Source organism: Dendrobates tinctorius, unplaced genomic scaffold (genome assembly GCF_039654945.1).
Source record: "Dendrobates tinctorius isolate UK_male_01 unplaced genomic scaffold, ASM3965494v1 ptg000228l, whole genome shotgun sequence".
Classification (NCBI taxonomy): domain Eukaryota; kingdom Metazoa; phylum Chordata; class Amphibia; order Anura; family Dendrobatidae; genus Dendrobates; species Dendrobates tinctorius.
The window spans coordinates 298,427-320,774 of NW_027361895.1; the positions used below are offsets into that span (position 1 = coordinate 298,427).

The window sequence follows — 22,348 nt, forward strand, 5'->3', positions numbered from 1 at the left end:
GGCTGCATATCCAGGCCCATTCCTGTTGTGTCTTGTTTCCTGAATCCTTGATCCTGGATCTGTTACTGTACCTGACCCTGTCTGAACTGCGTCCTCTGGGTTTTGTTCCTGATGTCCTTCTGTGTCTTGAACCCTGTGCCCAGTACTGTGACTGTTATGATTAGGTAACTGAGGAGGATAGCAGGTGAATAGGCTAGGTAACCAGTTAACCAGAGAGGTTGAAAGCTAAGCGGATTGCAGACCCCTAAACTGACAACACAACTAGAATTAGCCGTGGGACGTACCTACGATGCCCTAGACGCCTTGACACAGCCAAAGAATTAACTAAGCCTAAAGAGAGAAATGAGAAAGCTAAACTGCCCCGGTGTAGAACCCCAAAGGAATAGATAGCCCCTGAACATATATTGCTGGTGAGACAAGATGAGGCACAAAACACAGGCAGAAAATAGAGTAAGCAAATGATGGGGCCCAAACTGTCGAGATAGATCAGGACTGGAAAGGATACTGTCTGCAATCACGCAAAAAACCCTAAGAAAAATCCAACACTTCTGATATGCAAAAATACTGAGGCCACACAACCTCTCCCACTAAATCAGAACTCTGGTGTGAACTGGACATAAGCTGTGGCATATGAAACAGAGTCCAGCACAGGTCCCAGCAGGGAACCAGGATGAACTCACACCAGCAAAGCAAAAATCAGAGAAAAGCAAAAACGAATCAGAATGCCAAAAGATTCAAGAAGACAAATAACTTATCTGAAAGATGCAGGACGGAGCAGGAGTCTAGAAGACTTCCAAAATGCTCAGGAAGCAAACCAAATCACCGGCAACTACTGAGGGAAGGTTGCTCACTTAAATCGCTCCAGTCTGTAACACCTGACCTCCAATCATCATCCTCAGGTAATTGACTTCTGTCAGCCAGACCAGCTCCATTACCAGCAGCAACCACCAGAGGGAGCCCAAAATCAGAAGCCAGGTCAAAAGTGTTCACAACATGTGACTCTATGCTAACTGATGTTCTGTGATCTAACCTGAGTTCTTCTTGGAAGTAGTAGTCCGGTGTGTCTGCTGAGTTTCTGCTACTCTGTGCTCAGCTTGTTATTCGGTGCAATCCTCGGCCAGTTCCATTCCAAACCAGGGGGCTTGCACCAGACCACTTGGGTTCCTTTTTAAGTCGCTGCCAGATGTCCAGAGCCCGATAACCGTGGCCTCTAGTCTGGGGCCTGATGACCGTGGCCGGATGTCCGGTGTCTGATGACCACTTCGAGTTCTGCTGTGCCTGACATCCTCCGCCAGATGTCCGGATCCTATCCTTCCCTGCCTGATGCCCAGAGCCTGACGATTAGTGTTGAGCATTCCGATACCGCAAGTATCGGGTATCGGCCGATACTTGCTGTATCGGAATTCCGATACCGACTTCCGATATTTTTTCAATATCGGAAGTCGGAATCGGAAGTTCAAAGTTGATTGACAGCCTGACGTCATCATGATGCGCGGTGTGTGCGCATCATGATGCGCCGTCATTTCGGGCCTTCCGGGGGTCTCTGCCGGCCTGCCGGGGGGCTGTGCCGGCCTGCCGGGGGGCTGTGTGGACTGCCCAGGGTCTGTACCGGCCTGCCGGGGGGCTGTGCCGGCCTGCCGGAGGTCTGTGCACCCTGTGGGGGTCTGTACCGGCCTGCCGGGGGGCTGTGCCGGCCTGCCGGTGGTCTGTGCACCCTGTGGGGGTCTGTACCGGCCTGCCGGGGGGCTGTGCCGGCCTGCCGGGGGGCTGTGCTGATGTCCGGGGGGCTGTGCAAGCATCGTCCGATGGGACTACAAGTCCCATCTGGCGATGCCTGCTACCATGACAGTGATTGACACATTAGCCAATGATGGGACAGTAGTAGTCCCATCATCCGGCTAATGTGTTAAATGTTAAAAAAAAAAAAAAAAATACTACATACATACTACATGCATGCTACATACATACTACATGCTACATACATACTACATACATACTACATACATACTACATACATACCACATATATACTACATACATACATACTACATACATAACACATATATACTACATACATACTACATACATACTACATACATACTACATGCATGCTACATACATACTACATGCTACATACATACTACATACATACTACATACATACTACATACATACTACATGCTACATACATACTACATATATACTACATGCATGCTACATACATACTACATATATACTACATACATACTACATACATACTACATGCATGCTACATACATACTACATGCTACATACATACTACATGCTACATACATACTACATGCTACATACATACTACATATATACTACATGCATGCTACATACATACAAACATGCTACATACATACTACATATATACTACATACATACTACATATAAGCTACATACATATTACATATATACTACATGCATGCTACATACATACTGCATGCTACATACATACTACATGCTACATACATACTACATGCTACATACATACTACATATATGCTACATACATACTACATATATACTACATGCATGCTACATACATACTGCATGCTACATACATACTACATGCTACATACATACCACATATATACTACATACATACTACATGCATGCTACATGCTACATACATACCACATACATACTACATACATACTACATACATACTACATGCTACATACATACTACATATATACTACATGCATGCTACATACATACTACATGCTACATACATACTACATATATACTACATGCATGCTATATACATACTGCATGCTACATGCATGCTACATACATACTACATACATACTACATGCTACATACATACCACATATATACTACATACATACTACATACAATACATTCATACAATACGTACATAGACATACAGTACATATAACATAGAGTAACATACTTACCAATACTTGTCACATTGTTTCCCGAAGCCATTGTCTTTTACGGAATAAATATTAACATAACAAACCACAAAAATACTCACCCACGATCCGAAGCAGTCCACGAGTGTGTCCCACGACGATCTTGGGTAGAGAACTGCAGCATCAGCTGTTGCTGCCGTTCTCTACGGGCTGCAGGAATCCAATGACGGAAGGTAGGTATCCTTCCGCACTGTATTCCTCCGCCACTTAAAAAAAAAAAAAGTCCCTAGTCTCACTTTATGCCATTGCTGCGTGGGAATTTCCCACACAGCAATGGCATAAAGTGAGACTAGGGACTTTTTTTTTTTTTTAAGTGGCGGAGGAATACAGTTACTCTATGTTATATGTACTGTATGTCTATGTATGTATTGTATGAATGTATTGTATGTAGTATGTATGTAGTATATATGTGGTATGTATGTAGCATGTAGTATGTATGTAGTATGTATGTAGCATGCATGTAGCATGCAGTATGTATGTAGCATGCATGTAGTATATATGTAGTATGTATGTAGCATGTAGTATGTATGTAGCATGCATGTAGTATATATGTAGCATGTAGTATGTATGTAGTATGTATGTAGTATGTATGTGGTATGTATGTAGCATGTAGTATGTATGCAGCATGCAGTATGTATGTAGCATGCATGTAGTATATATGTAGTATGTATGTAGCATATATGTAGTATGTATGTAGCAGGTAGTATGTATGTAGCATGCAGTATGTATGTAGCATGCATGTAGTATATATGTAGTATGTATGTAGCATATATGTAGTATGTATGTAGCATGTAGTATGTATGTAGCATGCAGTATGTATGTAGCATGCATGTAGTATATATGTAGTATGTATGTAGCATATATGTAGTATGTATGTAGTATGTATGTAGCATGCATGTAGTATATATGTAGTATGTATGTAGCATATATGTAGTATGTATGTAGCATGTAGTATATATGTAGTATGCATGTTGCATGCATGTAGTATATATGTAGTATGTATGTTGCATGTAGTATATATGTAGTATGTATGTTGCATGTAGTATATATGTAATATGAATGTAGCATGTATGTAGTATGTAGTATGAATGTAGCATGTATGTAGTATGCATGTTGTATGTATGTATGTAGTATTTTTTTTTTTTTTTTTTACATTCAACACATTAGCCGGATGATGGGACTACTACTGTCCCATCATTGGCTAATGTGTCAATCACTGTCATGGTAGCAGGCATCGCCCGATGGGACTTGTAGTCCCATCGGACGATGCCTGCACAGCCCCCCGAAGCCTGCACAGCCCCCCGGCAGGCCTGCACAGCCCCCCGGAGCCTGCACAGCCCCCCGGCAGGCCGGCACAGCCCCCCAGCAGGCCGGCACAGCCCACCGGAGCCTGCACAGCCCCCCGGCAGGCCGGCACAGACCACCGGAGCCTGCACAGACCCCCTGGCAGGCCAGCACAGCCCCCCGAAAGGCCCGTACAGACCCCAGAGAGGCTGTACAAGGGAAAAACAGGATTTTTCTTATTCCGATACCGGAAGTGCCATAGACTTGAATGGGACTTCCGGTATCGGAATCGGCGATACCGATACTTTTTTTTAAGATCGGCCGATCCATTCCGATCCGATACTTTGAAGTATCGGACGGTATCGCTCAACTCTACTGACGATTGCTGCCAAATGTCCAGAGCGTGATGACTGTGGCCTCCTGTCCAGAGCCTGAAGTTCGCAGCCTGATGTCCGGAGTCCGTCGATCACTGCCAGATGTCCGGAGTCCGATGCCAGGGTTCTGATGTTCTATCCGAGATCCGAGTTCTGATGTTCTGATGTCCTGCCTGAGACCTGATGTCTTGATGTCCGCCTGATGTCCTGATGTCTAGATGTCCTATCTGAGACCTAATGTCCTCATGTCCGCCTGGTGCCTTGATGTCCTGATGTCTAGATGTCCTTCCTGATGACCTGATGTCCAGCTTGTGCCCTGATGTCCTGATGTCCAGTCCATGTTCCGATATCCAGTCCGTGTCCTGATGTCCTGTCTGAGTCCTGATGTTCTGTCTGTGTCCTGATGTGTCTCGGTGTCAATAGTTCACACTATTGATGTCAATAGTTCACACCTGCTGTGGATCCTCAGATTGCACAGTGCAAAAATCAGAGAAGTACCTTGGGGGAATAGAAGCCAGATGAGTCAACAAACTTAATTCTGCTCAATATTAAGAAATACAATTATTATTAATATAAAGTAATAACAAGTTAATATTAATATTGAGCAGAATTAATTTCTGCACATTGGTTCAGCTCTCCACAACATGTAGCAGCCCGTAAAAATTAATTTCCCATCCCTAGTCTAAGATATCTCTGGGCCTTAAAGGGGTTGTCCAGCCTTAGGGTATAAGTCTGTGCCACAGACGTGGATTGTGGAACCACTGTGCCTCGGACTGTGGAGAGCCTGGAGGGGCATGACTAAGCGAGCATTGGACTATTCACTAGTGCCTCTGATGGTGAGGTTAGACTTGGCTCCTGATGAACCCCAGGGGCCACTGCAGGACAGACCAACGGACGCGCAGTAGGACAGATTGGATGGTGCAGCAGGCAGAGTTTGTATCAGAGTGCAACAGGCAGGGTTCGCATCAGAGTGCGACAAGCAGGATCTGTAGCAGAATGCAGCAGGCAGGGTCTGCACCAGAGTGTAGCAGGCAGGATCTGCACTAGAGTGCAGCAGGGACTGGTACGCAACCTTACACAACTAGACTGCAGAACAGGAAGGTTGCTCAGGCACCTCCCCAATTAGGAGAAAGCAATATATACATTATGTCCCACAGCCATTGGCTGGGGAGGAAATAGAAAGTGCACGCACTGACCTTTTAAGAGGGCAGGAGTGCGCACGCGCGTGCTCTAAGGACATGGCTGGAGGCCCGGCTGCAGAGCATGGGGAAGGGAAGAACCAACCACAACGCGGATGAATGAAGTGACACGCCGGAGACCCTGTCTGTCAGAGCAGAATCTGGCATAGTGCTAACAGTCTGCAGTCACTCTGTGACTGCAGGCTTGTAAATTCTTGCACTGTGTAATGTGAGGATTCTCCGGTGCCATCTCAGAGAGCGGGGGCGTGTGACTGCAAGTATTTGATTTGTATATATGCATCTATAATATTACATGAGCTCCTAGGAGAACATCCGAAGAACTTGTATGGCTCCTACTAATAGCCATGTTTCGAACAGCATAGTTAGGCCTTGTTCACATGACATTATTTTCATTTCGAGTGATGTCTGTGAAAACAGAGGACTGCACTCAGACAAATGTTATTCAATGGGGCAGTGCAGATAAGGGATTTTTTTTTCACTGACCACATATGCTTGTTAAATAATCACATCATTCACTAGTTTCTTTCATAAATCGGATGAGACTCGCCCATTCAAGTCTACGGGTGTGCGAAAAAAATTGGATGCCATATGGTGACACAGTATTGTATTTGTTTTTTTTTCAATCAGATTGTAATTCTGTAACATAGGAAACTGTAAATGGTTGTCCAGTATATGACTAATAGCTGCTGCTGTAAAAATAACGGATTGTATAAGTACTTAAGTACGACAGGTGAGAAAAAAAAAATCGTCCCACTTTTTTGGATGAAACTCTTATACGCTAGTGTGAACCTACTCTTGTGTTCTTTTACCTTTTTTTTCACAGACAGCACTTGGACCAGAAATATAGTTGTGTGAACGAGAGCCCTAAGGAAGAGACTGATCAAGAATATCTGCCCCAGCATCCAGCTGATATGATAACACTAAATGACTACAATGTTGTCCTTCTCGAATATTAGACCTCATTGAGAGTCTTGTCAGGTTATATCTAGTATTCTCCCAATTTTGTGAACTGCAGAGAAAGATGACTCTATGTCCTTGACACCTACCTTCATTAGACACAATAAGGCGCCTCTCTAAACTTCTGTCCGGTAAAAAAGCAAATCTTATGAATGAAAAAAGCTTTAATTCAGAAACATTTCTATGACATGTCCATCTTAGATGAGTTTCTGTAAATTTGACTGGTTCCATCTCCTGGCAAAAATGCCTGTAAATATAAATGTTGTAGTTAAACAGATGGTGAAGCATTCAACTACACATTTGAAAAGCATTACTTCTTGACAGAAGTGGACATGAACCATCTCCTCCATACACAGACGTGGACTGGCCCACAGGAGAACAGGAGAATCCTCTGGTGGGCCCCTCTGCAGGAGTGAGCTACCACCTTCCTATACGAGCACAAGTACTGACAGAGGCAGCATCTTATTCATTTAACAATCTACCCAGTTCATTATTATATAAATTTGCAATTGAGGATAATGTCACATTGGCATATACAGTAGGTAAAAAGTGAGGCCCTGGATTTGGTTTTTTGAGGGCACTTGCACACCAGTCCCATACCTATTTTATAAACATAAAAATAACAATTGTAAGAATTCATATCCCACCAGCCACTTTGGAGTACGTTGAGGCTTGAGTACTTAAAGGACATTGAATGATATTGCCCTTGTTAAAAAACAAACAAGCAAACTTGTATTTAGATGGATGAAAAAGGATGGCTGTTTTTACAGATATAATTTTTTCTAACTCCATCCATGTATACTAGTTCCGTCATGACAGAGAGGTTCCTAATGCTCTCTAGCCAATTTTGCATTTCCGTGCGGTCGCCGCACACATCAAATCACCACATGCAGACACAACCTCATACAACGCATGTTCCTGCGTACCGAATGTTAAGGGAAACGCTGGACGTATGCGGCAGTAGACGGAGCTTCACGGAGGAAAGGAGGTAGTAGGCTGCCATCCTCAGCCCTCCTGAACGCTAGTCTGAAACTAGCCATAGTTGTGGTCTACCTATGATGGCAATTAGAGTTGAGCGACTTTTGGTTTTTTAGGGTCGCGTTTCGTTTCGTGAAACCCGACTTTTCCAAAAGTCGGGTCGAGCAAGATCGTCCGATTATAGGGAAAAGTCGGGGTCGTCCCGAAACACGAAACCCAATGTAAGTCAATGGGGAATAAAAGTCGTCAGTGAGAGGAGGACAGGAAACACACCAACAGTGCCCATTTGAATGCCAAAAGCATCAATTCTTCTTACTTAAGCTTGTCAACCTTAATTAACTTCATAATACAAGTTACGCACTGAAAAATGGGGGTTATTTGGCTAAAGTTGTGGGGGGGGAGGGCTGGCTCCAGGTTTTCATGTGCCCTGGGCGAAAGAGCGCCCCTTTAACACATACCACAACTCATCATGCTCCGATACGGCAGAGAAATAGCGGTATAGTACAATGAAAAATACTTCACTTTTTACATCTCATGACGAGGCCCATCTATTTCTCCATACAGAATCATTGGTCCCATATAATGTTTGAAACAGTATATGATGAGCTCCACATAATGCTACAGTATATGTTGGTCCCCATGGATGAAGCTCCACTGTCTTATGGGCCCAAATAATGCTCCAAACATAATGGGCCCCATTTCTAATGCTCTAGTGTATAATGGGCCCTGTAAATGCTGCTCCAGTGTCTGATGTCCACCTTTGGAATGTTCCAGTGTATGGTGGGCCCCATCTATCATTCTCCAGAGTATAGTGCTCCCCAAAAATTGCTGTCCCAACATTGAAAACAATCAAATAAGTCTCCTCGCTAGGGAATCCCTGTACTAGTCTGGACTCCTCGTCGTTCCCATCTTCCATCTCACTGCACAGTATTTCAACCTTGCAAGTGCTGTGATCCTGAGCAAGCAGGGGGGGCCCACTCGTTGGTGACGGCACTTGCACAGGGCCCCTGATAGTACGGTGGTGTGTCTGATGGCGGGTGGGCCGAACCTGCACTTTCATCTGCAGCTTCCTCTTTGTCACCGTGTAAGATGGAACTGTATATGGGAAGGGTAACCTGAGTTTCATCAGGGTCAGATTCAGGACGTGTAGCATGCGAGGGGAATGTAGTGGTCTGGGTCAATGTACCAGCAGATTCAACGAGCAGTGGCTGGGCATCAGTGCACTTGTGTCGCCCCCAAGGAGTACGGTAGCCACAGTGGCATTACCTTCCTCCTAGGGAGTGTGATGTCATGCTTGGGAGCAACGAAGGATCTCTCTAGCAGGTTAACTGATTGGGCGGCGTTATTCCCATGAGTCATGACCCTCCAAACAGCGTTCATGAAGGCAAAGTGTTTGTTTTACGTGGGCAGTATGGTTGCAAAGCTGAACCTTAAAGCAATGTCCAGAAGGGCACCACCAGGAGTGGAGCCTACGGTTTAATTCGTCTCCACCTGGGAAACCTCAACCATGCAAGCTACAGAACAGATGCACACATTGCAAGCTTAATTCCGTTAACGAACGAGACTCCGTCATGCCCCGCGGTCCGAGTCTGGCTTACTAGAGGGACACGTGAGGCTCTGGCACATGAGATTGGCCAATAACTGGTGTGTCATGCCCTTACATGTCCGTGGCTGCATGTGCGCTACACTGAAAAGGCCAGCGTTTGTCGCTTACAGGTGCAGATAACCCGCTGAACAATGTTAGTGATGGGGATCTGTGATTACAATTATTACCCGTGAACGATGATTTCCTAGTAAGTGCAGGTCAACCGCAGTTCCGGAATTAGGCCTAACCGTCATTCCTGAAAAAATGAAAAACTTACGTGTGCAAACCACAGGTGCTGTAGCTTGCTTAACAGCTCGCCATCTGTTCTCAGGCCCAGTATGGATTACACGTGATTGCACAAAGGTGAGAAAGGGTACCGTATCCCCGGATAACATGTATGGATAGCATAGTGTACACATTCAAAATATATGTCTATACATCAGGAGGCAGGCTCAGACGGTGTCAGGCCCAGTATGGATTGCACGTGATTGCACAAAGGTGAGAAAGGGTTCCGTATCCCCAGATAACATGTATGGATAGCGTACGCATTCAAAATATATGTCTATACATCAGGAGGCAGGCTCAGACGGTGTCAGGCCCAGTATGGATTGCACGTGATTGCACAAAGGTGAGAAAGGGTTCCGTATCCCCAGATAACATGTATGGATAGCGTACACATTCAAAATATATGTCTATACATCAGGAGGCAGGCTCAGACGGTGTCAGGCCCAGTATGGATTGCACGTGATTGCACAAAGGTGAGAAAGGGTTCCGTATCCCCAGATAACATGTATGGATAGCGTACACATTCAAAATATATGTCTATACATCAGGAGGCAGGCTCAGACGGTGTCAGGCCCAGTATGGATTGCACGTGATTGCACAAAGGTGAGAAAGGGTTCCGTATCCCCAGATAACATGTATGGATAGCGTACACATTCAAAATATATGTCTATACATCATGAGGCAGGCTCAGACGGTGTTAGGCCCAGTATGGATTGCACGTGATTGCACAAAGGTGAGAAAGGGTTCCGTATCCCCAGATAACATGTATGGATAGCGTACACATTCAAAATATATGTCTATACATCAGGAGGCAGGCTCAAACGGTGTCAGGCCCAGTATGGATTTGACGGCCCAGACTACACAGCGGAGGAGCAGGGAGAGGTAAAGATTGCAAATGCTGGGGCCCTGCCCAAGCAAGGGGGGCCCACTCGTGGGCGTCGGTACTGGCACTGGGCCCCTCATAGTACGGCGGTGTGTCTGACGGTGGGTGTGCACCACCACCGTCAGAGACACTTGATTGCACTATGAGGGACCCTGTGCCAGTACCCGCGCCCAAGAGTCGGCCTACCCACCTGTCCAGGGCAACGGCACTCGCACGGTGTCGTGCGCTAGGTGGTGACCCCGGCCATGGGGGGGGGAGGCAGCACAGTTAGGGAGTTTTAGAAAGTGGCATATGTTGATGTTGGACATTCAGCTGATGCAAAAGGTGAAATAGGTCAAGTCCCAGGAAGAGGTGGACCAAAGCAAGCCATTTTTCTGTCACCCTATGTGTCATCAGTGGAAGGTGGGACAAAATCCTTGGAAACCCATGCGTGGTTCATTTTAATGAAGGTTAGATCATCCACATTTTGGGTTGACAGACGGGTCCTTTTTTCTGTCAGGATTGATCCAGCTGCACTGAAGACTCTTTCCGATAGCACACTTGCAGCTGGGCAAGCGAGCTCCTGTAAGGCATATTGTGCCAATTCAGGCCAGGTGTCCAGTTTAGCGGCCCAATAGTCAAAGGGGAATGACCTGTGTGGGAGAACATCGATATGGGAGGAAAAGTAGTTTGTAACCATAGTTGACAACTGCTGTCTCCTGTCACTTTCCATCGATGCAGTATTACCAGTTGTGTGAGCGGTACTTGAAAAATCAGTCCACAACATTGTCATGAAACCCCTGTCTCCAACGCCACTTCTGATGTGTGCACCACGAACACCTCTGCCAAGCTGCCCCCGGCCCGTACGGCTTGTGTGAGAACCATCACCGCTGCTGTGTGCTGGGAATGCCTCAAGCAACTGATTTACCAGAGTTGCTTGTTTATTAGCCAATATTAGGTCAAGGTTCTCCTGTGGCATGATGTTTTGTAATTTGCCTTTATAGCGTGGATCCAGAATGCTGGCCAACCAGTAGTCGTCATCGTTCATCATTTTGGCAATGCGGGGGTCCCTTTTTAGGATCTGCAAGGCATAATCTGACATATGGGCCAATGTTCCCGGTGTCAATGATGCACTGCGAGTGCTGGTTGGAGGAGCACTTTCTGGCAAATCCACATCCCTCCAGTCACGCACAAACCCTGTACCAGACCTTGCCACGCCAACATTTTCACTTGCCCCACGAGATGCATCCTCCTCCCCTAAGTAATCATCCACATCATCCTCCTCCTCCTCCTCTTCTTCCTCCACCTCGTCCAGGAGAGGTCCCTGAGCAGATAATGGCTGAATGTCATCAAGGATTCCCTCCTCCTCTTCCTCCTCATCAACATTGGCTGCAGAAGCCTGCTCCTTAAGGTGCGTCAAAGTTTGGATGAGCAGACGCATAAGTGGGATGCTCATGCTTAGGATGGCGTCGTCTGCACTTACCAGCCGTGTGCATTCCTCAAAACACTGAAGGACTTTACAGAGGTCTTTCAGCTTCGACCACTGCACACCGGTCAACTCCATGTCTGCTCTCAAAGTGCCTGGCCGTGTATCCTCCCACAAATGCATTATGGCCTGCCTCTGCTCGCACAGCCGCTCCACCATGTGCAGGGTGGAGTTCCACCTTGTTGCAATGTCAATAATGAGGTGGTGGTTGGGAAGGTGGAGCAATCGCTGCAGCTTCTGCATACGAACGGAGTGTACAGGCGACCGGCGGATGTGCGCGCACAGTCTTCGCACCTTCTGGAGCAGGGCTGTTAACTCCGGATAATTTTTGAGGAAGCACTGCACCACCAGGTTCAAGGTGTGAGCCAAGCAAGGTATGTGTCTGAGTTTTGAAAGGGCTATGGCTGCCACAAAATTATGGCCGTTATCACTAACTACCTTGCCTGCCTCAAGATGTACACTGCCCAGCCATGACTCAGTTTGTCGCTTCAAGTACTCGGCCAGCACCTCGGCGGTGTGTCTGTCGCCCAAACACATCATCTGCAACACAGCCTGCTGACGCTTTCCACTAGCTGCTCGATAGGGGGACACCTCGTGTGCAACAGTGGCAGCTGCAGATGGAGTGCTCGTACGACTGCCCTCTGTGGACGAGCTTTCGCTTCTGGAGGAGGAGGAGGGTCGAACGCCTACAGCCAACTGTTTACTATACCGTGGGCTAGGCAGCACTGTCCCACCACCGCTGTCCCCTGTGGACCCTGCATCCACCACATTAACCCAGTGCGCAGTGATGGACACGTAACGGCCCTGGCCATGGCGACTGGACCATGCATCAGTTGTGAGGTGCACCTTTCCGCTCACTGACTGCTTGAGTGCATGGACAATGCGGTCTTTCACATGATGGTGGAGGGCTGGGATGGCTTTGCGAGAGAAGAAGTGGCGACTGGGTAGGTCATAGCGTGGTACTGCATAGGCCATGAGTTCGCGGAAAGCTGTGCTTTCCACCAACCGAAAGGGCATCATCTCAAACGAGATTAGTTTGGCAATGTGGGCGTTCAAACCCAGTGTACGCGGATGAGAGACTGAGTACTTTCTTGACCTACTCATAGTGTCTGGGAGGGTGAGCTGGACTTGAGAGCTGCATATGGTGGAAGTAGCGGTGGACAGGGCGGACTGAGAGAGGGTTGATGATGGTGATGGAGTTGGTGTTCTTTCTGATGGCCTAGAATCAGTCTTTTGTTGATATAACAGTGGGATTCCCTGACTGCTGTGGCCTTGCAACGACACCTCAACATTTGCTGCTGTGCTAACCGGTGGGCTTACAGTGGGGGAAACAATGTAGCGTTGCTGACTACCTTCGTTGTGATCAGTTGCACATGTGGCACTTGAGGTTTGGTGTTGTGTCCACGCTTGCAAGTGCATGCTGGTTAAATGTCTAAGCATGCAACTGGTATTCAAATTTTTCAGATTTTTCCCTCGGCTAAAGGTTTTGCGCACTTCTTACAGATAACCTTGGCCTGATCATGAGGATTTTGTTCAAAAAAGTGCCACACTGCACTCTTCCTACTTTGGCAGACATTTTGTGGCCTAGCACGCTGTGATGTTTTGACCCTCTGGACAAGCTGTCCAGCAACTCTTTTGATTTTTGGAACCTGTCTTTGGAGTGCTCCGGGCCTGCCGGATAACAGCTGTTGCGATGTCGATGTCTGCTGTGGATGCTTCTCATCTGAGCTATTGGAAGCAGCACCCTCTTCCCCCAATGGATGCCAATCTGGGTCAACAACTGGGTCATCCATCACCTCCTCTTCAATGTCATGTGCACCTTTCTCTGTGTCACCGTGTATGGTGGTATAGTGTGCAGGAAGGGGCACCTGAGTCTCATCAGGGTCAGAATCTGGCTCTGTACACTGCGAGGACAATGTAGTGCTCTGAGTGAATGTACCAGCAGAATCATCCATCAGCGGCTGTGCATCAGTGCACTCCATGTCAGATTCATCTTGGCCTGGGTAATTCACCATTTCACTTGATAATCCAGGCATGGTATGTGAAAACAGCTCCATGGAGTAATCAGTAGTATGGCCAGCGTCATCCTTCAATCTTGGTTGGGGTGAAGGATACAAGGAAAGGTGTGGTTCATGAACATGAGCCTCCAATGACGACTCAGTGCTTTTACTTTTTACAACTGAAGAAGAAGAGGAGGCGATAGAGCTGGAGGCTGAGTCAGCAATGTAAGACAAAACTTTTTCCTGATGGTCTGGCTTTAAAAGCGGTTTGCCAACTCCTAGAAAACTAAGCCTTCGAAGCCTTATGGAGCCAGACGATGACGCAGGCTCAACACCTCCTGCATTCGGTCCTATTTTGCTCTTGCCACTACCATCAGATCCACCACCAACACCATCATTACCAGCTGGCAACCCCCGCCCAATTCCACGGCCTCTTCCACCAGCCTTCCTCATTTTTGGTAAAAATGTAGACAAAATCCAACAAACTATATAGTAATGTAAAACAAGGTACAAGCTGTCTATAGGACAGGGGAGATTTTGAATTTCTTCTCACACTAGTGGACACTGGACACTTTTGGATTGTGTGAGGCCCAATGAATATCTGAGCGCTATGTGACAGGCTCGATGGCACTGCTGTGACCAAAGTGACTAGAGGATAAGTGAGATTTTGAATTTCTTCTCACACTAGTGGACACTGGACACTTTTGGATTGTGTGAGGCCCAATGAATATCTGAGCGCTATGTGACAGGCTCGATGGCACTGCTGTGAGCAAAGTGACTAGAGGATAAGTGAGATTTTGAATTTCTTCTCACACTAGTAGACACTGGACACTTTTGGATTGTGTGAGGCCCAATGAATATCTGAGCGCTATGTGACAGGCTCGATGGCACTGCTGTGACCAAACTGACTAGAGGATAAGTGAGATTTTGAATTTCTTCTCACACTAGTGGACACTGGACACTTTTGGATTGTGTGAGGCCCAATGAATATCTGAGCGCTATGTCACAGGCTCGATGGCACAGCTGTGACCAAAGTGACTAGAGGATAAGTGAGATTTTGAATTTCAGCAGACACTTGTGGACACTGGACACTTTTGGATTGTGTGAGGCCCAATGAATATCTGAGCGCTATGTGACAGGCTCGATGGCACTGCTGTGACCAAAGTGACTAGAGGATAAGTGAGATTTTGAATTTCTTCTCACACTTGTGGACACAGGACACTTTTGGATTGTGTGAGGCCCAATGAATATCTGAGCGCTATGTGACAGGCTCGATGGCACAGCTGTGACCAAAGTGACTAGAGGATAAGGGAGATTTTGAATTTCTGCAGACACTTGTGGACACTGGACACTTTTGGATTGTGTGAGGCCCACTGATATCTGAGCGCTATGTCACAGGCTCGATGGCACAGCTGTGACAAAAGTGACTAGAAGATAAGGGAGATTGGATTGCTTTTAAAAAAGCAGTTTGCAGAGCAGTGGGTAAACAGCAATGCCAGCCTGTCAGGAAGCCTTAAAAGGCAGCCCAACAACCAACACCACTGATACACCACAATATAGCCTCCCCTTGCACTGCACACACAGTGACTGGTGTGTTGTGCAGGCCAAATCGCTAGCAGCAGAAGCAGTTTTTTTGTCTTCTTCCCTGCCTAACGCTCTCCCTACAGAATCAGCAGCAACCTCTCCCTATACTGAGATCGGCAGAAGTAAGATGGCGGTCGGTGTGCACGCCCTTTTATACCCCCTGTAACGCCCACTAAAGCAAGCCAATCACTTGCATGCCCTTCTGAAAGATGGTGGTGACCCGTGCCTATGTCATCAAGTTGCCCACAGTGTCCGTGGATCCTGATTGGCTGAAAAAGAGCGCAAAACAAACTTTTGAAACGCGACTTTGGCGCGTAAGTCGCCAACCTCGTGGCTGACCTCATCCTAGGGTTGGGTTTCGTTTCATGAAACCCGACTTTGCCAAAAGTCGGCGACTTTTGAAATTTTTCGACCCGTTTCGCTCAACTCTAATGGCAATTACAGGCCTCTGTCATCTTTTTAAGTCTGAGAACTTGCACAATTGGTGGCTGACTAAATACTTTTTTCCCCCACTGTAAAAGCTAATAATATATATGCAGTGAACTACAAAATTTGTTATGACAGAACAGTACAAAAATTTGGGCATGCCTGAAACTGAACAGTATGACAAACTGTAGTTTATCAACATGTGTCATACAGGTACGGCTCTGCTGAAAGTGTGTTCCCGCAAACTGCCGTAGGAGTACGGTGTGATTATCACAGAGTGTCAGCTAAACATCATAGCTGACACCCTAGTGCTGATTGCGAACACTTTACCTCTCTGATGCTGCTGTCAATAGTGATAGCGACATCGATGGGCAGCGCAGAGGGAGGGAGCTCCCTGTCTGCTCCCAACAGCAAAATGCGTTTGTGTTCTCCTTAGAGAACCTAGGTTGAAAGATGGCTGCGGGGTCACCCAGGTACGCTGTCCTTTAAGTTTCTGATAAGAGCAGGAGCTGACTCTTCTGCATGCTCGGAGTCTGATTCTAATTCTCCCTGTATGTTCTTTTCTCTATTTTGCATGCAAGCACTTTGTTCTTATATTTAGCGCACTATGTGGCCCCACTGGATGCAATGTATATCCAGTTGGGACACGTTTCCTTTTCTTTGGGGTCTTTTCTGATGTGCACTTATTGATATCGCTATCACTATTGCTTTGTCCCTTTGATGAGGGATCTCTTGGAATTTTATTTTGGTCATTTATATTTAAAAAATATTTTGAATATTTCAACTTCCTGTTTTTCTGGCATTCTTCATATTGTCTTAGGTTTCATTCTGTGCCTAAGTGTTGTCGTGTTTGAATTTAATTTTGAAGTGACAATATTTTGTCACTGAATAAGACTTTAAGTTGTTTATATAAAGCTATTATATGCTGTTTATGGCCACCAACAAGATATAATGTACCTGTTAATAGGCCGCAGTGACTGCCAAGACATGCACCCAAGTGGATTTTATTCTCTTTCCTTGACTATGTGTGCAGATCCCACATATCTGTACACTGACTTACTTTTGAACTTCTGCCAGCGACTCCCATCCCCAGGGTTCTCAGTGATTGGGTTTTGCATGCCCGCAGGTTTTTCTCTGCCCCGCAAGCCTGCCTTACCCTGCCCGAGCTACCACAGTGTCTTCCCGGACTACGGCGGTGTCCCAGCATGTCTCCTCCACTGCTTAACTTCCTGGTTACGGGAGAGCGCACCGCTGCAAAATGATTAAAGGGCCAGTGCACCTTTTTTCCTCTGATTGTCTCTCAGCCAATCGCTGAGAAAGCTTGGTATATTTAAGGTGCTCAATTCCTCTGGGAGGTGCCTGGGCAATTCTGTGCTTTATTCAGGGTTGCCATTCTTAGGTCCCAGATTAGCGCTTTTCTGCTCTGTCTTGCTTTCCTTGGTGTTAATGCTCGTTGTTTTCTTTCCAGTGATGTTGTTCTTCCTGTTTACTCCTACCTGCGGACTCCAGCGGTATCCTCTGGACCATCGGTTTGCTCACCTCCGGGTTCCTGGATCTCCTATTTCCTTTGCATTTTGTTCTGCTAGTTCTCCTGGGTTGGACTCTCTGGTCTAGGAACTGCTCCACTAGAGCCTCCTGGGCTGTGCTGGGAAAATCCTTATATAGGGGTCCACTCACTGGCACTCTCTCGGAAGTATTCGGTGTTTCGGTCCGGAGGTTCCTCCCAGTAGGTTATCTTGCTTGTACTTCAAATAAAACCTTGCGAATTTTCTGACGATCTTGTCCGGCCAGTTTCTTGGGTACATTTTCCACAGGGTTCTCTTTGGTATAGTGGGTTCACTAACCCTCCCCGCCTGCCTTGGCGTGACAGTTTTACCCAGGCCCTGAACCCCGCTGATACCCAGTTCTCTGCCCAAAGAGAGCTAGCCGGTCTTCGTCAAAGTCAGGAACAACTGGTGACCTTCATGCAGACATTAAATGCCCGTCTCAGTTCTCTTCAGGCTGCTGAACCCACCAATGTTAACCAACTTGCAGACTTACATCAGGAACTTGACCGGCAACAAGAGATACAAACCTGGATGCTGAGTTTCATGACTTCTGACTTCTCACCAACATACAAACAGCTGCCGCTCCTCCTTCTGCTTTCGTTCCTGTGATAGACTCGGTACTTGCCACTGCATCTGGTCCATCACCTCGTCCGGGGTCCACTAGCTAGCACTCTCTCGGATGTATTCGGTGTATTAGTCCAGGGGGTTCCTCCCTGTAGGTTATCCTGCTTGTACTTCAAATAAAACCTTGCAATTTATCTGACAATCTTGTCCGGCCAGTTCCTTGGGTTCAGCTTCCACATGGTTGTCTGTGGCCTAGTGGGTTCTCTAACCCTCCCTGATTGCCTTGGTGTCACACTTACATTTATGTAAGTGTGCTCACCATCTGGTTGTTGACACACGGTCAAGACATTTTTAACATAGTAAGCAGCATTGCCTCTATTGGCCTTACTATCTAATGCTACTACAACATTGCCATTATTATCTTTTGTATTTTCATGTTTTTACAACATTGTCATATGTACATAATTCTTGACCATGGCATATACATATCCAACACTCTCTGCAGACTGTTCCTCATGATTCTAGTTACACATCACTATGTATTTTAAGTACTTTTATATCGTTGTTTTTATCTTGATATGCGCCTCTTTTCCATTGTTGCAGGATTCCGGCACACCCAATTTTTAAATAATATTTTATTAATATGCTCTATGTCAAATTCATTTTGACCATTTTGTAGGTTCTTCATTTTGTTTTTTGTATTCTTTCTGACAGGTCTTTTGATATCATGGTCCACTTCATTTATGCTCACCTCAAATACCATCCTCAGCACTCATACAACTGACATTTGCTCTGGCTTAGACTTATGAGTACTTGTGTGCATATAGTATATTGATTTATATTTGATTGTGGAGCTTCTTTAACTGCATTGACCAATACTGGGCTGTATTCTGTAGTATTTACGTCACTCGTTACGCTATGGGTCTCCTCCATTGGAACTGGTGGTCATTAAGGACAACACATAGTAATTAAACAAAATCAGGGAAGGAAATGATTTACCTCTTATTTATTTCTGCCAAACTCATGTTCACCAGTTGTCGAGAACTTTGGCTTTCTGACCATGAGCAGGTAACAATACTTTCTGTATAGTTCAGGAAACAGGACAGACTGTCATTTAACTTGGAACCTAAATAGAGAATAATGGTGAGTGGGGCACACACAGAATAAATATACATCATCACATTCAATGTTTGAGTTGTTGGCAGAGACATTTCATACCATAACACTGGACTGTGCCAACAATTGCTCCAAAGAAAAGTCCAAAACATTCCTTCATTCTCGGTCAAGAACTTTCATCCCACTTAGGACCACCCCACTTTCCACACATATAGAAATATACATGCTATTAACACGCAGAACCTTATGATGAATCTGTAGTTATCTTTAGCCCCTATCACCTCCCTTTCATTTTTTGACTCTGCACTGATACATTATAATGATATATTGCAGAGTTCCCTGGATGAAACGGCACCATCTAAACATAGAACAACTTAGCAGAGATGGTGATTACCCCAGCATAAGCTGCAAACACGTTTCCTAAAGTGGTGCTACAGGTGCAGACCTTAATCCCATAGAAAACTTATGGAGGGAGTCAAAGCTCTGAGTTGCCAAGTGACAGTCTCAAAATCATAATGATTTAGAAATTTTCTGCAAAGATTAGTTAATCAAAATTCCTCCTGACATGTGCACAAACCTCATCATCAACTGCAAAAGATATCTGACCGTTGTGCTTGCCAACAAGGGTTTTGCCACCAAATATAAAGTCTTGTTTTGGCAGAGGGATCAAATACTTAATTCCCACAGAAAAATGCAAATAAATATATATAATTTATACAATGTGATTCTCTCTATTTTATTTTTGATATTCTATCTCTCAATGTTAAAATTAACCTACCCTTAAAATTATTGACTGTTCATGTCTTTGTTAGTGAGCAAACTTACAAAATCAGCAAGGGATCAAATAATTACTTCCTTCATTATATATGTCAGTGAATGAGTACATGTTGGTCATTATACTGTAGGACTGCATTACATTCTATGGTGGGCTACTTTATATTCTATGAGGGGGACTGCATTATATTCTATAGGTGGTTACATTATATCCTATGGAGGGGCTGCATTATATTCTATGGTGGTTATGCAAATTGTCTCTTCAGAGAGGAAGAGGACTAGAACTCTAGTGCCACCTATTGGAGGTAGCAATCCTAAAAGTCAATGTTGACCCTTTAACGAGCCTAGTTAGCCTAGTTCTGGCTTGGCTTTTATCCTATGTCATGTAACTAGGCTCGTTAAAGGGTCATCATTGACTTTCAGGATTGCTACCTCCAATAGGTGGCACTAGAGTTCTAGTCCTCTTCCTCTCTGAAGAGACAATTTTCATAATTAGCATATTTCCCAGAGGAGCATTGCGGCTTTAAGTCTCCTCACCTCGACATGCTCAGCATGTCATTCTCCGCAAGGAGAAATGATACATCTTGGATATTCTATGGTGGTGCATTATACTATATGGAGGACTATAATGAGTATATTATACTATATGGAGGACTATGGTGAATGCAGTATACTATATGAAGAACTATGAGGAGTGTATTATACTATTTGGAGGACTGAGGAGTGTATTATAATATATGGAGAACTATGGAGTGCATTATATTATGGGGAGGACTATGGGGGTGCATTATACTATGGGGAGGACTATGGGGGTGCATTATACTATATGGAGGACTATGGGAATTGTACTGTACTATATGGAGGACTACGGGGGAGTGTATTATAATATATGGAGGAATATGGGGAGTGTATTATGCTATATGGAGGACTATGAGGAGTATATTATACTATATGGAGGACTCTGGGGTGTATTATACTACATGGAGGACTATGGGGAGTGCATTATACTATACGGAGGACTATGGGAAGTATATTATACTATATGGAGGACTTTGGGAGTGTATTATACTATATGAAAGACTATGGGGAGTGCATTATACTATATGGAGGACTATGGGGGGTGTATTATAATACACCCCCATAGTCCTCCATATAGTATAATACACTCCCCATAGTCCTCCATATAGTAGAACACACGCCCATAGTATATGGAGGACTATAGAGTGTGTATAATACTATGTGGAGGACTGTCATGCACATTATACAATGTGGAGCTCTATGGAGTGTGTATTATACTATGTGGAGGACTATGGGGCGCATTATAACAAAACAAGCAAAATGCTGCCTATTCATCAATTGATGAAATGATTGGATTGGTTATGCCGGAACAATAAATTATTGTTCTCAGCAGCACATCGCTCGGAGAAAACTGCAGATATGCTGCTGATAACATGATACTGTGTGGGGACAGTTTGATCTATTAATGATCGCTCTGTCTTCATCATTGTTCCTCAGCCAGGAAACAAGTGTCGAACAACTCCAACATTGTCAATCACACTCGTTTAGTGGCCTGAGATCAGCGCATGTAAATACAACCGAACTGTTTCTGTGTGATGGTGTGATGTACAATACAAAATAATATTGTGGTACCGTGTTAGCCAGAAAAATAGATGTTATTACTTATGTCTCCAAAAAAATTGAGAAAAGTATTCAAGGTGTGATACCTTTATTGGCTAACCAGAGAAATTATATTTGCAAGCTTTCAGGGCTCAGAAGGCCCCTTCATCAGGCTGGATTACAAGTGAATTACTGAGAAAAGACGGCAACATTTAAATAGGAATTACACCAGTACATGAGGTGATGCTTGCTAGAGACAGGCCAAGGAAATCAAATTAAGGTTTTTGTTACTCATGCAGATGAGGACCAAGTGTTCTATTAGAGATCTGAAGACCTTCTTGTGGAGGTGTGAACTGTGTCCATGTAATGAATCATGAATCCAGGTGTCAAATTCAGTCCTATTGTTAGAGATTGAAACATATTTATAAATTTGAACTCCCAAATTTTTCTCTGTCACTATTAAAATGACCTTTCAATATTAGGACTTTTAGATCTGCCAAGCTGTGTCCAGGTCTAGAGAAGTGTATTCCTACAGGCGTGTCCAGCTCATTTTTTATCAGATGTCTATGCAGATTCATCCTTGTTTGTAGTTTTTGCTTAGTTTCCCTGATATATGTCCCTGCATTGCACCTTGTACACTGTATCATGTACACTACATTGGAGGATATACAGTTGTGGCCAAAAGTATTGACACCCCTGCAATTCTGTCAGATAATACTCAGTTTCTTCCTGAAAATGATTGCAAACACA

General features: G+C 45.1%; 1 protein-coding gene across 6 annotated transcripts in view; it reads right to left on the reverse strand.

Moving 5' to 3' along the window:
- Positions 1-22,348, reverse strand: part of LOC141059510 (uncharacterized) — a 207,887-nt gene that overhangs the window by 93,989 nt on the left and 91,550 nt on the right. For all 6 annotated transcript variants that reach the window (XM_073555678.1, XM_073555673.1, XM_073555677.1 and 3 more), the window contains 2 exons: positions 19,091-19,217; positions 6,864-7,021 (listed from right to left, as the gene is read on the reverse strand). In XM_073555678.1, coding sequence (XP_073411779.1) covers positions 6,864-7,021; positions 19,091-19,217 — 285 coding nt within the window. The remainder of the gene's footprint in view (positions 1-6,863; positions 7,022-19,090; positions 19,218-22,348) is intronic.